This window comes from Clarias gariepinus, chromosome 24 (genome assembly GCF_024256425.1).
Source record: "Clarias gariepinus isolate MV-2021 ecotype Netherlands chromosome 24, CGAR_prim_01v2, whole genome shotgun sequence".
NCBI classification, from domain to species: domain Eukaryota; kingdom Metazoa; phylum Chordata; class Actinopteri; order Siluriformes; family Clariidae; genus Clarias; species Clarias gariepinus.
The window spans coordinates 17,601,733-17,614,715 of NC_071123.1; the positions used below are offsets into that span (position 1 = coordinate 17,601,733).

The 12,983-nt window shown below is 39.1% G+C and overlaps 1 protein-coding gene across 9 annotated transcripts in view; it reads right to left on the minus strand.

Annotated features, from left to right (window-relative positions):
* acaca (acetyl-CoA carboxylase alpha) overlaps positions 1-12,983 on the minus strand; it is a 42,116-nt gene that overhangs the window by 10,700 nt on the left and 18,433 nt on the right. The window contains exons 28-44 of one of the 9 annotated variants that reach the window (XM_053485801.1): positions 12,562-12,585; positions 10,272-10,409; positions 9,627-9,770; positions 9,399-9,501; positions 7,863-7,970; positions 7,718-7,774; positions 7,463-7,507; positions 7,233-7,274; positions 5,280-5,495; positions 4,981-5,136; positions 4,690-4,893; positions 2,639-2,794; positions 2,123-2,269; positions 1,758-2,027; positions 1,536-1,633; positions 1,329-1,449; positions 1,138-1,248 (exon numbers count right to left, since the gene is read on the minus strand). In XM_053485801.1, the coding sequence (XP_053341776.1) occupies positions 1,138-1,248; positions 1,329-1,449; positions 1,536-1,633; positions 1,758-2,027; positions 2,123-2,269; positions 2,639-2,794; positions 4,690-4,893; positions 4,981-5,136; positions 5,280-5,495; positions 7,233-7,274; positions 7,463-7,507; positions 7,718-7,774; positions 7,863-7,970; positions 9,399-9,501; positions 9,627-9,770; positions 10,272-10,409; positions 12,562-12,585 (2,140 nt within the window). Of the gene's footprint in view, positions 1-1,137; positions 1,249-1,328; positions 1,450-1,535; positions 1,634-1,757; positions 2,028-2,122; positions 2,270-2,638; positions 2,795-4,668; positions 4,894-4,980; positions 5,137-5,279; positions 5,496-7,232; positions 7,275-7,462; positions 7,508-7,717; positions 7,775-7,862; positions 7,971-9,398; positions 9,502-9,626; positions 9,771-10,271; positions 10,410-12,561; positions 12,586-12,983 lie in introns of all 9 variants that reach the window. The other 8 variants (XM_053485800.1, XM_053485805.1, XM_053485804.1 and 5 more) reach the window with 8 other exon arrangements.

Sequence of the window (12,983 nt, forward strand, 5' to 3'; positions counted from 1 at the left end):
GATTGGTCACTTCAGAAGTAGCTTCTTTGGCACACACATTTTCTGTATTATATGTACTGTAGAACATAAAAAAAATAAAAATAAATTAGCACCAATACTGTGTTTTGTAGGGGGTTGGAAAGAAATCGTAGCAGGTGTTGGCAAATTAGTAGCAAACCATGAGGTTTTAGAATATACTTTAGGTACGCCACAGACCAAAGTGTGAAACGTGTTATTTTTCACCACAGTAAAATTAATAAAAGTGTCAGAGATAGTTTGCCCAGGAATGATACAGGTGCCCTTTTCTCCCTTGATGCCTCGGGCATCAACCCATTTCTATGTAAATAACAATGCCAATCTTTCTTTAAAAAAAAACAAAACAGAACATTAACACTACCAGACCTGCAGGACCAGAAAGAAAGAAAGAAACGTGGAAATGGAAATTCCCGAGGAACAATGGTGTGAAAATGAATGGCCAAACAATTAAAAATGTCCACAAAGCAGAGGGTGAAGAGCCTAAAAACGGTTGTGATCGAGTCATTTTCAAGAAAGACATACAGTTGACTTTCCTAAGCAACTTCATTACAATCCTTATCACGAAAGTGTTGATTTATTAATCGCACAAATGAAGCAGCAATCTATCGAGACGTAGATGAGAGGAATGTGATTGGGAAGAAAGTGAAATATAAATAAATAACAAAACAAAACCGGTCCTACGCCGTCACCATGCTGCACTCCACGGCCTGAAATTTACTGATGCAATTAAACAGGGAGCAAATTAAACTGGCCTTATCTGCCGGGGCAGCGTGGAAATTTATGCATGTGAGCAAACAGTTATGACGGCCATTTGTATACGAGAGACTAAAAAGGGAAAATGGTTTTCGCTGCACAGATTAATATGCGGCGGCTCAGAAAGCGGAACCGATTATAGAGCATAGTCTCAAACCTGTTTCGGCGTTAGGGTCGGAGTAATTCCCAGACACGGGCTGGATCCGTTTGTTAATTCTCTGTTTTTATTTGAGTTAACTGATTAGTGGATGTGGACGTGGAGTTTGTTAATTGTATACGCGCTGTAAAATTCCATTCTTTGCTTAAATTGTTTGGTCAGTTGGAAGAAATCCGGGACAATTGGGAAAGGCTCTAGCCATAGCTACGCACCTTGTTGAGGGCTCCGGCTCCGGTCAGGATGATGTGCGAGTTCTCGACCTGGATGGTCCTCTGGCCGAGTCGCACCAGGTATGCGCCGATCCCGATGGCCCTACACGTCACCTGAGCAACAAGACGATGCTCGATTACAAGCAAATTTTACTTTACAGACAGATATCTTTATTAAATAAATATTTTAGTACCAGATTCATGGTGATGATCTCTTCATACGCAAGTGAAGATTCTCCAGCGATCATCCCTGAGCCTCTCAGGTTCTCAACACCTAAACCCTCCTCCTTTCCGATGATGTCTGTGATCTTATACCTGGAGACACACAAACAATAAGTTGATTTGCATGACAAGATCAGTCGAATAAATAAATAAATAAACAAACATAATCGTGTGCACACCTCGATTCCCCTTCGTCTTCCACATGCTCGCAGTGCACGGAGTTCAGCGCCGAGACCTTCTTATAGTCCTGAGGTGTGAGGTACAGGTACTTGAATCCCTGCAAGAGAAAACCAGTTAAGTTCCACGTGCATTTTCCGAGCTCCATATGACGTACGCCCGCCAGCGCTATTTGAACTTGAGCTTATTTCCTTTAGATGTATTTTATCTCCTGTGTGTCCCACCTTGTACGGGTCGGCCGGGTCCTGCCAGGCCACGTGGAACATGTGTCTGATCTCCTCTGCCAGTCCTATTCGGGCGCCGCTGTTGGCAGCGATGTAGATGCGCGGAATGCCGCTCTCACGCGCCATCTCCGACGCCTGCTGGAAGAGGACGTCTTCCTGCGGCCCGAACGAGCCGATCTTGTGCGTGATGTCGTTGCTGATCACAATGATGTCGCGGCCGGCAGGGTACTCGGGCGTCCGGAGGGTCATCCGCCATGCCACCATGCCGATCTAAAACATACAGTTTCCTGAATTTCACTTTACCGCGCATTTAAAGTTTTTTATTTTAATTTGTTAAGATTCTAAACAGTACTTAAGGGTCTGACCTCGTTGCCCCCGGGGAGGCGATTCATCTGCACCAGCTGACCCTGAGTGTCCAGCACCAGCTCAGTGAAGGTGAGAAGCTCGGAGGGTAGTGGGCACTTGGGCAGGTGAGCGTACGCATCCATGGACTGCCACAACTTTTTCAGTGCCTGAATGGATGTAAGAAAGACAGAGGGAAGGAAAATTACGAAAAAAATGGAAGAAAGAAAAAAAAAAGAAAGAAAAACCACAGCACTAAATTATGCTTCCTAATACGTCTGGAATAAGACAACTTGCGTTTTCGTTATACAGCATTGCATGAAATAAGATATATTGATTAATTAAAAATTCATATTAAATTAAGATCTTTGGGTATTTATGATTCATTTTAATTGTTTTATTATTTCCACTCTGAATCTTGTTTTTTAAAAAAATTTTTTTAATGTAGATGTTTTCATATTAATGCTTTTGCTGATCTTTATTATAATTATTATTATTATTATTATTATTATTATCATCGTTATCGTAGCTGAGCGTACCTGTCTGAACATCTCGGGCAAGTCGTAGACGTAGGTGGTGCCGAGGCTCTGGGCCTGAAAACGTTTGGACTGCAGCAGGTCTTTCGTGACATATGGTGTGTTGATGAGCATGCCATGAAGAGGCCCCTGCTTGTCTCCGTACGCCTGGAACATGATCTGGAAAAAAATAATAAAATGAAAAACAGTGCTATAAAGGAATAAAAAAAAGAAGATACACTGGAGTAACCGACACTGATGTCTGGGCTTGAATATGAAACACAGACTGAGTTGAAGCCATTCTTTCAGCAGAAAATATAATAATTTGCAGTAATATTGGACAATAATTAAAAATATAACTGCAAGCAACGATGGCCGGGCCAAAGCACCCTGTGCCATCGCCACACAGGCGCACCAGAAAGACAGTGGGCACAGTGGATACAGGCATGTGATCACCATTATGACATCAATTTAGAAAAGGGGGGGATTTTGTTTAGATCTCCAAAAAGCCCAGATGCTGCGGGGAGAAAAACATCACACTATGATGTCACACAAAAAGTTATCAGACATTTTTCAACAGAAGTTTAAGGTGTTGTCAGAGCTGACCCGTTCGAGAGATTAATAATTCCTCTAATGCCACGCCCAGGGCCAAAACTCTCAGGCATCCTGATCCTCTCTGCCATTCTTCATGACTTTTTAAACTCCAAAAAGCCCTAAATGCCGTGAAAGAAAATCCTTAAAATAACAGGAGTGCCTATATGATGACATAGGAATGATGTCATAGTGCTTGGGCCCTAATGATCAATAGAAGGAAAAAAATAAATATACTAAATACAGTACATGTTTGACTGCTTTGACATGGACACACTACAAAGATTGTCACAGACCATACATGGTTCTCAGGATTTATATTACGTGTGTAAGAATGTATGTTAAAATAAAGAAGAATAAAATAAAATCACTATAGCAAACACACTGTATTGTATAAACATTCAACACAGACGAGGCTGATCCTGTGTCCACGCCCATCTTTGGCAGACACTAATGAATATTAATGAGTATGCAAATACATCGGTCACATGACTAGGTGTTGAAACAAAAAAAGATTTATGGCAGATTCTGTAAAAAGCTTGATTTTTTTTGTGAGTTGTCTCTGTGTCTCCCTTGATGGTTGAAAATTATAATGAGGTCTCAGGTCATGTGATCTAAGTGCCATGGAAGAGAGATCGGGCCTAACTAACATACTAAAAACACAGACTGTACAAAACACTCACTTATCTTCTATACCGCTTTATCCTGTATTCAGGGTCGCAGGGACCTGGAGTCTATCCCAGGAGGCTTAGGGCACGAGGCAGAGTACAACCTGAACAGGGTGCAAATCCATTTACACATTACGGACAATTGGTGAACGCCAATTAGCCTAACCTGCATATCTTCGGACTGTGGGAGGAAACCGGAGTACCCTGCATGCAAACTCCATGAACAGAGACGGGAATCGAACCCTGACCCTGGAGGCGACAGAGCTAACGAGGCCAGGGGTAGCTCAGTGGTTAAGGCATTGGACTATGGTTCGGAAGATCCCAGGTTCAAACCCCACAACCACCAGGTTACCCCTGTTGGGCCCTTGAGCGCGGCCCTTAACCCTCAACTGCTCAGATGTATAATGAGATAAAAATGTAAGTCGCTCTGGATAAGAGCGTCTGCCAAATGCCTAAATGTAAATGTAACCACTACATGCTGTACAAAACAATTCTAAACAATATTTTTTTATAGATAGATGTGCAAGGCCAAGAAAATAATGGCATGACTCGTCATTTTTATGAATAGTCTTCTTATTTATTGTGTACTTGACAATCATGGCGTGGCATCATGACGATAAGACCTACCTCATCTGCTGTAAAAAGAAAAATATGAAAAAAAAATCTTGCCTGATTAAAATAATAATTTTAAATAATTTGTTTTACTATCATCATCATCACTAATTATTTTCATCCTTGTGACACTGACGACATTAGTGTGTACATGTGTTTGAGCGACAGACGTGTGAGCCCCACCTGACGGTCACTGGGCCCCACCTGTCCCGTGCGAGAGTCCGTGACCTCCTTGTACAGACTGATGTCCAGGTAGTAGCCGCTCTCGTTGGTCAGGAAGAGGCGGATGGGGATCTGCTTGCCCGTGGGCGTGAGCCGGATGTTAATCTTTAGCTCGGCCTGGAGCACGCGCAGCTTCCATAGCCGACTGCCATAACGCATCACCATGGAGCGTACAGACTCCTCGATCTGAGACGAAACAGACACAGTGTTTAATTCTCAGAGCACACAGTGAATCAGGGGCTTCTATTTGAGCAACGTACAGTACTGAGTAACCTTCGAGGGATCCATGATGACAGTGGGGACGAAATTGAGGAAGATGTGGTTGCAGTCTGTACGAACTGTGGTGTTGTTAAAGGCCACCTCGAGCTCGTCCATGGCTTCCAAGAGCAGTCTCTCAGCCTCGTTGTGCAGGTACTCAAAAGAGGCTTCCTAAAAAAAAAATTTTTTTTTTTTTTTTTTTTTTTAAAAAGCACAAAAAGTCAAGTAATACTACGTTAATTTGCACTACATTAAGAAAGCAGCGTACAACACTGTACAAACGCTACCAAGTAGACTTAAAGTGTGTCCCGCACCTTAGTGACGAGGTCCGAGTGGCGGATGATGGCGCGCACGAAGAAGCGGTAGTCGGTGACCTCTGTGCCCACCTCCACGCGAGCGGCGCCCAGATAGAGGTGCATCTTGTGGTTGGCACACGGGATGGCGGTGAGCGCAAAGTTCCGCATGCGGTTCAGTTCCAGCTGGAAGGCCAGCGCCGGCTCCAAGTGCCTGTAGATCCGGTCCTCCTCAAACTGGAAGCACGAACAAAACAGTCACGGAAAAACTTTTCATAAACGATAGCTGCGAGATGGAGAGGGTGAAATTAGTCGTTTTAAATTTGGAGTGTGCGACGAGAGCAGAAAGTGGTGCAATCCACCCGACGCCACCCCTGCCCCCTTTACGCCCTCCCCCCCGCAGCGCTAATAGCAGGCTAGATTTAGTAAATGTAGGTAATCACAGCTAGCTAATGGACGTCATCTCTCTCAAATGGGCAAAATAATTAAAAAGTTCATTAAAGTAATGAGCTTTGGTGGAACCATTTTAGAAAACTATCACAGTCAGGAGGAGCCATTATCAAGCATGATTGAGAGGCTATCAGAGAGAGAGAGCAGGCGCAGGAGGGAAGGACCGCCTCCACTCTAGCGTTATTTCTGTCTAGGCTTTCTGGGTGTTCGACTTTACTACCAAAGGGATCAAACATAAAGACTTTCGATAAATGGGTGTTGAAGATAACAGCTCTGTTACGACCTGGATAAAACAGAAACTTTAGCCCTTTAAATAGAAACGAGTCACGACCTGGTTTAAAAACTGTTCACTGTCTTGGTCCTAGAAAAGGAAACACCCGATAATGAAACTGACCACGGTTCCTCTTTATTTCTTCGTCATTATTTCTGACTATACCTCTCTCCCTCATTGCATTTTTCTTTTTGGTCCATTCTTTTTTCCCTCCATAACTTATTTTACTTTTTAATACTTTCTATCCTCTCTATTTTTATTCTTCCCCCTTTCTCACAATTTCTTTATCTTTCCTCTTTCATTTTTTTTTTTACCTTCTTTCACATTTGTCCTTCCTTCCTTGATTTTCCTACCCTCATTCTTCCTTTATCCTCAGCTTCATTTACTTCCCTTCTTTCAATTTTTATTTCTTTTTTTACTCATATTTTTGTTTTTCATTCCTTCATCACTCCATTTGTCCCCTTCTCCCCATTTCTTTGTCATTCCTTTCATTTAATTTCTCCACATTTGCCCATCCTTCTTACCTTTCTTCCTAATTTCTCCCCTTTTAAATTTTTTACTTATTTCTTTCCTTTCCTTTTTGTTCATTTGCTCTTCATTTCTTCCTCACTTTGAATTTTGTCCTCCTTTTCCCCATCTCTCTATTTCTGTCTGTACTTTCTTTTTTGTTCTTTCTCCACATTTGTCTATCCTGTCTTACTCTTGTATTTCTCTCGTTTTGTCTTCTCATTTTTTTCATTCTTTCCTCTCTCTCTCTGTCCATCCTTCCTTACTTCTTCACATTTTATTCCACCTTCCAATCTTTCTCGAGTTCCCCTCTCTTGATTTCTTTTTCTTTTCTTCATCACTTTCCTTTCCATTTAACTTCTCTTTCTTTCCTCCCCATTTCCCTTCCCCCCTCTTATTCTTTTTTCCTGTCTTTTCCCCTCTCTGATCCTTCTGTCTGTTTTTCCTTTCCATCCTCCTTATCCTTCCTTTTATTTTTTCCTGCGTTTCTTTTCCCTCTTTGTCTTCCTTTCTGAACCTTCTTTCCAGTTTCTTTTTCCTTCTGTCCTTCCTTACTTACCCCTTTTCTTCATTCCTGTTTTTTATTTATTGAACTTTAATAGTAAAGTGAATCTTTTTGACATCCCTCTAAATCCCTTCTTTCAAAATGTTTATTGCTTTAATGCAGTTCATCATGTGATTGAACCTTTAACCTGTCAGCACTAAAAACAAGACAAAGTTGTGTTGTGTCAGTAAAGTAAACTTACCTTGTCTCTTGACCGGAAGGTGAAGAATTTTGGGAACTCCCTCTGTGTTAAAAATAAATGAATAAAATCAGTTACCTCGATAGCAACACTCAAGCAATTGTTCGTGACTAAAGTCAAATTGTACGGTAAATTAGTCAACTGCAATCGGTTCAAGCTGAAATTACAAGCTGAGAGGAGAACGGTATTTGCAGATCTGTTCTCTTACATAGAATACACACAGAAATACTCACATGGAACCTCTGGTCCACCTCACAGTTGATCTGTTTCCTGAAATCCTGTTAGTAATGATATCGAGACAGCAAAGGGATGGAGAGAAAGAAAGAAACATGCAATGGGACGGGTAGATTTGAGTCAGAATTAAGACTGTTTTTTTTTTTTTTCATTCACATTTTTTGGATCATTTTAGTAAAGCACAGACATGAAGAACGAGCTGGCGGGACAAAAACGGATGGCGTAATGCATCCTGTGGAAAACGTAGTTCTCACCTTTTGAGCCACGAGGAAGGTGAGCCGCCGGATGCCATGCTCAAACAGCACCGATTTCTAAAAAGCAAGAATCGAGAGTTTTACATGAAGCAACCGGAGAAGGAGATGAGCTTTAAAAAATTATAGTCTGAAATAGTGGGTTTACCTTGGACTGCGTGAACTCCCGGAACATGGCGGCCAAACCGTCATCGTCGATGTCACTGTCGGTCTTAATAGCAACGTTCAGGATGTGGATGGGTTCATCCAGGGTGCTCTACAAACAAACCGGACACCGCTATGAACATGTGGGAGATCTTTTCCAGGATACTTAAAATTTATTTCAACACACCAAGATCTCCCTTACAGCCTGGTGACAATGAATTTTCTTTCTTTTTTTTTTTTCAGTTTTCAACATTTCTTCCACTACAGTATCAACAGGCTTAAAAAAAAAAAAAAAGTTTTGGAATGTAGCTTCAGCTGAAGACAATCAAAAGTTATTATAGTGTAAATATAAAAAAAAAAAGAAGAAGAAGAACGGTTTGTGTCGATAAGTATCAGAATTTGGTAAATATTTTGATTAAATTTTTTTTTTTTTTTTACAATTTTAAACAAACAATCAAATAATTTGCTCCTGCTACACAGGATGTGTGAATAGTTCAGAGTGCCACCTGTAGGACTATAAAGGAATGACATTTTTGGCACCTCAAATTTAAACATCATAATTAAAAAAAACAATTCTGAAGTGAGTGTGGTGATTAATGCCACACAAAATAATTGTGACACATACCATGGTGTGAAAAAGTGTTTTTTTGCATGTTTGTCACACCTTAATTCTTCAGATAAAATTTAAATATTATTCATATTAGATAACAAAAGTAAACACAACATGCAGTTTTTAAATGAAGGTTTTTATTATTAAGGGAAAACAAAATCCAAAACTACATAGTTGCCCACTAAGCCTAATAACTGGTTGGGCCACCCTTAGCAGCAACAACTGGGAGTCTGTAAAGGTATTTTGGCCCACACAGCTTTGCATAATTGTTGTAATTTAGCCACATTAAGCATGAACCACCTTTTTAAGGTCATGCCACAGCATCTTAATTGGATTCAAGACTTTGACTTGGCCACTCCAAAGTCTTCATTTTGTTTTTTGTTTTTTTAGCCAGAAGTGGACTTGCTGGGTTCCCAAGTTCTCTGCAGCGTGAGATCACAAACTGATTGCCGGACATTCTCCTTCAGGATATTTTGGTCCACAGCAAAATTCATGGTTCCATTTATTACAGCAAGTCTTCCAGGTCCTGAAGCATCAAAACAGTCCCAGACCATCACACTACCACTACCATATTTTATTGTTGGTATGATGCTCTTTTTCTAAAATGCAGTGTTACTTTTACGCCACGCATAATGGGACACTTTTGAAACACTTTTTCACAGAGCTATGTACATGTAGTTTTGGATTTTGTTTTCCCTTAATAATAAAAACCTTCATTTAAAAACTGCATGATGTGTTTACTTCTGTTATCTTTGGCTAATATTTAAACTTGTTTGATGATCTAAAACATTAAAGTGTGACAAACATGCAAAAGAATAAGAAATCAGTAAGAGTGCAGACACTTTCACACTGTAACTGAACAGATTTTGCCCACATCTCTACAATTTGACTGCTGAAATAAGCATCAGACGGTCTAACAGGGCTCCTCACCTTGTTGTCTTCCTCTACATACAGGACAGGGTTTCCCCCATCGGGGAAGGAAGGGCTAGTGGGTGGAGAGTCTGAGAAACAGCTCAGGACATCGTTAATGTTCCTGAGAATAAGAAAGATAAAAAAATAAATAAAAAAAAAGCTTACACCTCAAACAAATTACAAAAATTTTAAGTTAAAATCACAGTCTTGCAGTTACTCATGAACAAATCAAACACACGCAATCACCTGGTGAATTCCTGGAAGGAGCGGAAAGACACCATGGCTCCCATGCGCTGACATGGCGGGGTAAAGGAGGTGTCCAGAAGAACGTCGCTTACGCTGGCCACGTGTACCATGCCATAGTGATTCAAGTTTGATGAGAAGGACATTCTAAAAGTGCAAACAGACACACAAACACACACAGGTATCAAACCTGGTCTTAAGTCTTTGTGCCCTAAAAGATGTGAGAATGAACAGCTTTGCTTCCTTAGGAACTGCTTCAGTTTAGTACTAGTACTGTATATAATCTCTTAAATAGCAGCTCTTGAAAGCAGCTCATAAGAAGGCAAACTACAGGTGAAAAAAAAAAAAAACTTCCTGCAAACTCGTCAAATTATCACTACAAAATGTTTTCCAAATTAACGCGAAAACAAGCCATGACTTTGGTGTTAGTCAAATCGGCACCTTATATCCCGTAATTCACCAAAAAGAAACCTTAATATCTCACCATCCCTTTCTACGTTTAGGATAAACAATAATCTCGATCAATTAATTTTTACACAGTGTTAGAATTGTTTAGCACTGTTGAGCGCAGCATCCTTATACTGCTTTCAACGGTACCTCGGATTTTTAAAGCTTCACTCTTAACTCAGTGAGCCGTTCTCATTCTACCTGTACACAAGGTCATTAGATGAAGACTGGCTAGCCGTAGATGTGTCAAGGCTAGTCGTGGCAGTTTTATCATCATCGGCTATACATGTAGCTGCTATAGCTTTAGGTTTGTAGTCCAGAAGTGGTACGGAGAGTTTCCTGAGAGAACAATTGCACAGAGTAACATACACTCAGCAAGGGGCATGTCCCAATTAAACTCAATAATTAAGACACTTAATTCAAACCCAGCATGATGTCTGGACTGTATTACACACAAACACAACAATAAGCCATGCTAAATTAGTTTTGGAGTCCTAACATCACCCCAAACACACTTTAGTTTTTGAAAGAGAGTTTTTAAGAGAGGAAGAGAGATTAACATTTTTATGTGAAAAATCAACATTTTACATAAAAATAAGCATTGTCAGGGAATTTTTTTTAATATAGAGCTGAAAATAAACACTAGGAACAATAAGCTAGCGAATGATTGAAACTGTTGTTAGCTAGCACACTGAAATTAAGTTTATCAGGTAACACATTTTTAAAATTGATACAACTTCACAAATATTTTCAGCAAAACTTAGCCAACTAGATGGCATGAGCTAAACTGAAAAAGTTTGTTCTGTTCATAACAATTTTAAATATTGCTTGCTAATGTGTACTAACCTGGCAAGATTTATAAGAAGATTTGTACATGTTCCTAAATATTTACTGACACAGCTAGCCAGTTGGCTAAAATAAGCTAATCTGAGAGGATTTTTTTAACTTTAAATGTTTAGAATGTTGCTAAGCTACAGTTTAGATTTTTATTTGTAAAAACTTTCAACTTTACAATTATGTGCAACTTTGTGTTGGTCTATCATGTAAAATCCTGATAAATAACTTTTTACCTTTGTGGTTGTAACGTGACAAATTGTGGTAAAGTTCAAGGGATATGACTACTTTTGCAAGGCACTGTAGTAAGCTAGTTTCAGTAAAATGACAGGATTCATCAATAAAATCAATAAATAATTATATCTACTGTTAAACATAGCCACTATAACCACTATACAGCCATTATACCCAACATGACAAGATGTCTACAAGGATTTCTGTCTAATTCATAAATATTTCACTAATCACTAATAAAGTCAACAATCTTGTTAACATGAGCTAAACTGACTGGATTTTGAACAGGATATTTAGGTCATAAAGGTTTATATTTATGACCTAAATATCCTGTTCAAAATCCAGGTATTTACTGGTAAAGCTAGCCAGCTGCTTAGCATAAAAATACCCAGGAGTATATTTCAGTCAAATAAATAATATTTAAAATATTTAGAATATTTGCTGTGAAAGCTAACAGATGATCTCCATAAGGTAGCAGAAAGAAATTTCTCAAAGGATTTCTGTCATATTTATAAATGTTCACGATACTCATGATAAACCTGTCCTGCTGGCTAACATGAGGTAATCTGACAGGATTTTTAGGATATATTCATTAACATTCAGTAAATTTACTGCTAAAGTTATTAAGTTCATTAACAAAGACCAAGGCCTACACGTTTTATGACAGGATAGCTGTCGTATTTATAAATATTCAAAATATTCATTGTTAACGCTAAGAATCTTGCTAACATGAGCTACTTGCTTACACTTGCTAAACTTACTAACACTTGCTAACCTAATAGGGTTTCAAGGAGAATTAATATGTTTATATATTTGTGCTCATAAACATTAAAAACTGCACTGTTGAAGCTAGCAAGCTGGCTAACATAAGCAAATACTGACAGGATTTTCCAATTCATTTATTTATTTTTTTACACCTTTAGAATATTAACTGATTAAGCTAGTTAGCTAAAGTTTTCAAAATCACAAATACTAATAATATTTACTGCTTAAGCTAGCCAGATGACCAAAATAAGCTAATGTGACAGAATTGTTCAGAATTCAGAAATGTTTACAATGTGTAATGCTAGACTTGGCCACATACAGAAAATAAACCAATATGAAAGGATCTGAAATATTCATAGATGTTCATGTTACATAAGAAAAAGCTAGCCTTTTGGCTAACATGAGCTAATCTTTTAGGATTTCTATGGCATACTCAAATATTTAGTAATTTTACTGTTAAAGCTAGACAGTTACCATTATTAGAGGGAATTTAAAGTGTGATTTTAACTAATTTACCTCAAAAATCATTGAAAGCCCAATCTTTGTGTCCACAGCATAAAATGCCTGGGCGTTTTACACCGTTGCTTTATAAGACTATGTCATCTGAGTCTACACTACTACACAAACTGATTGACAGTAGAAAGAATGTTTACTGTACCTGTTTAGAGTGGGGATGTTTCCTCTGCAATCAAACAACATTGATTACTGATTGGTTAGTTTCAGGCCGAGAGGGACAGGAGGCAGTCTCGAGTGCTACACTAATTTTCGCTTAAACATTTTACTTATTTTTTTAGTAGATACGAAGGATGGATTAACAATTATACAGCGGTTCTTTATTTTATGTGTTAAAATGACCAAACTACACCACGCTAGAGACTGCTTCCTCCTCCCTCGCACACACATGCATCATTCACAGCATTTCAAGATTTCAAACGTGTTCATTCGAAAGGAAATCTGTCAAGAGTGAGGCATGCAAAGAAATGAAACATACATGAGCACATGCTTTACAAACAGGCAGCCATTTATTTATTTTTTGGCTGCATTGGTAAAAAAAAAATTTGTTTGTTTTTTTTTAATCTG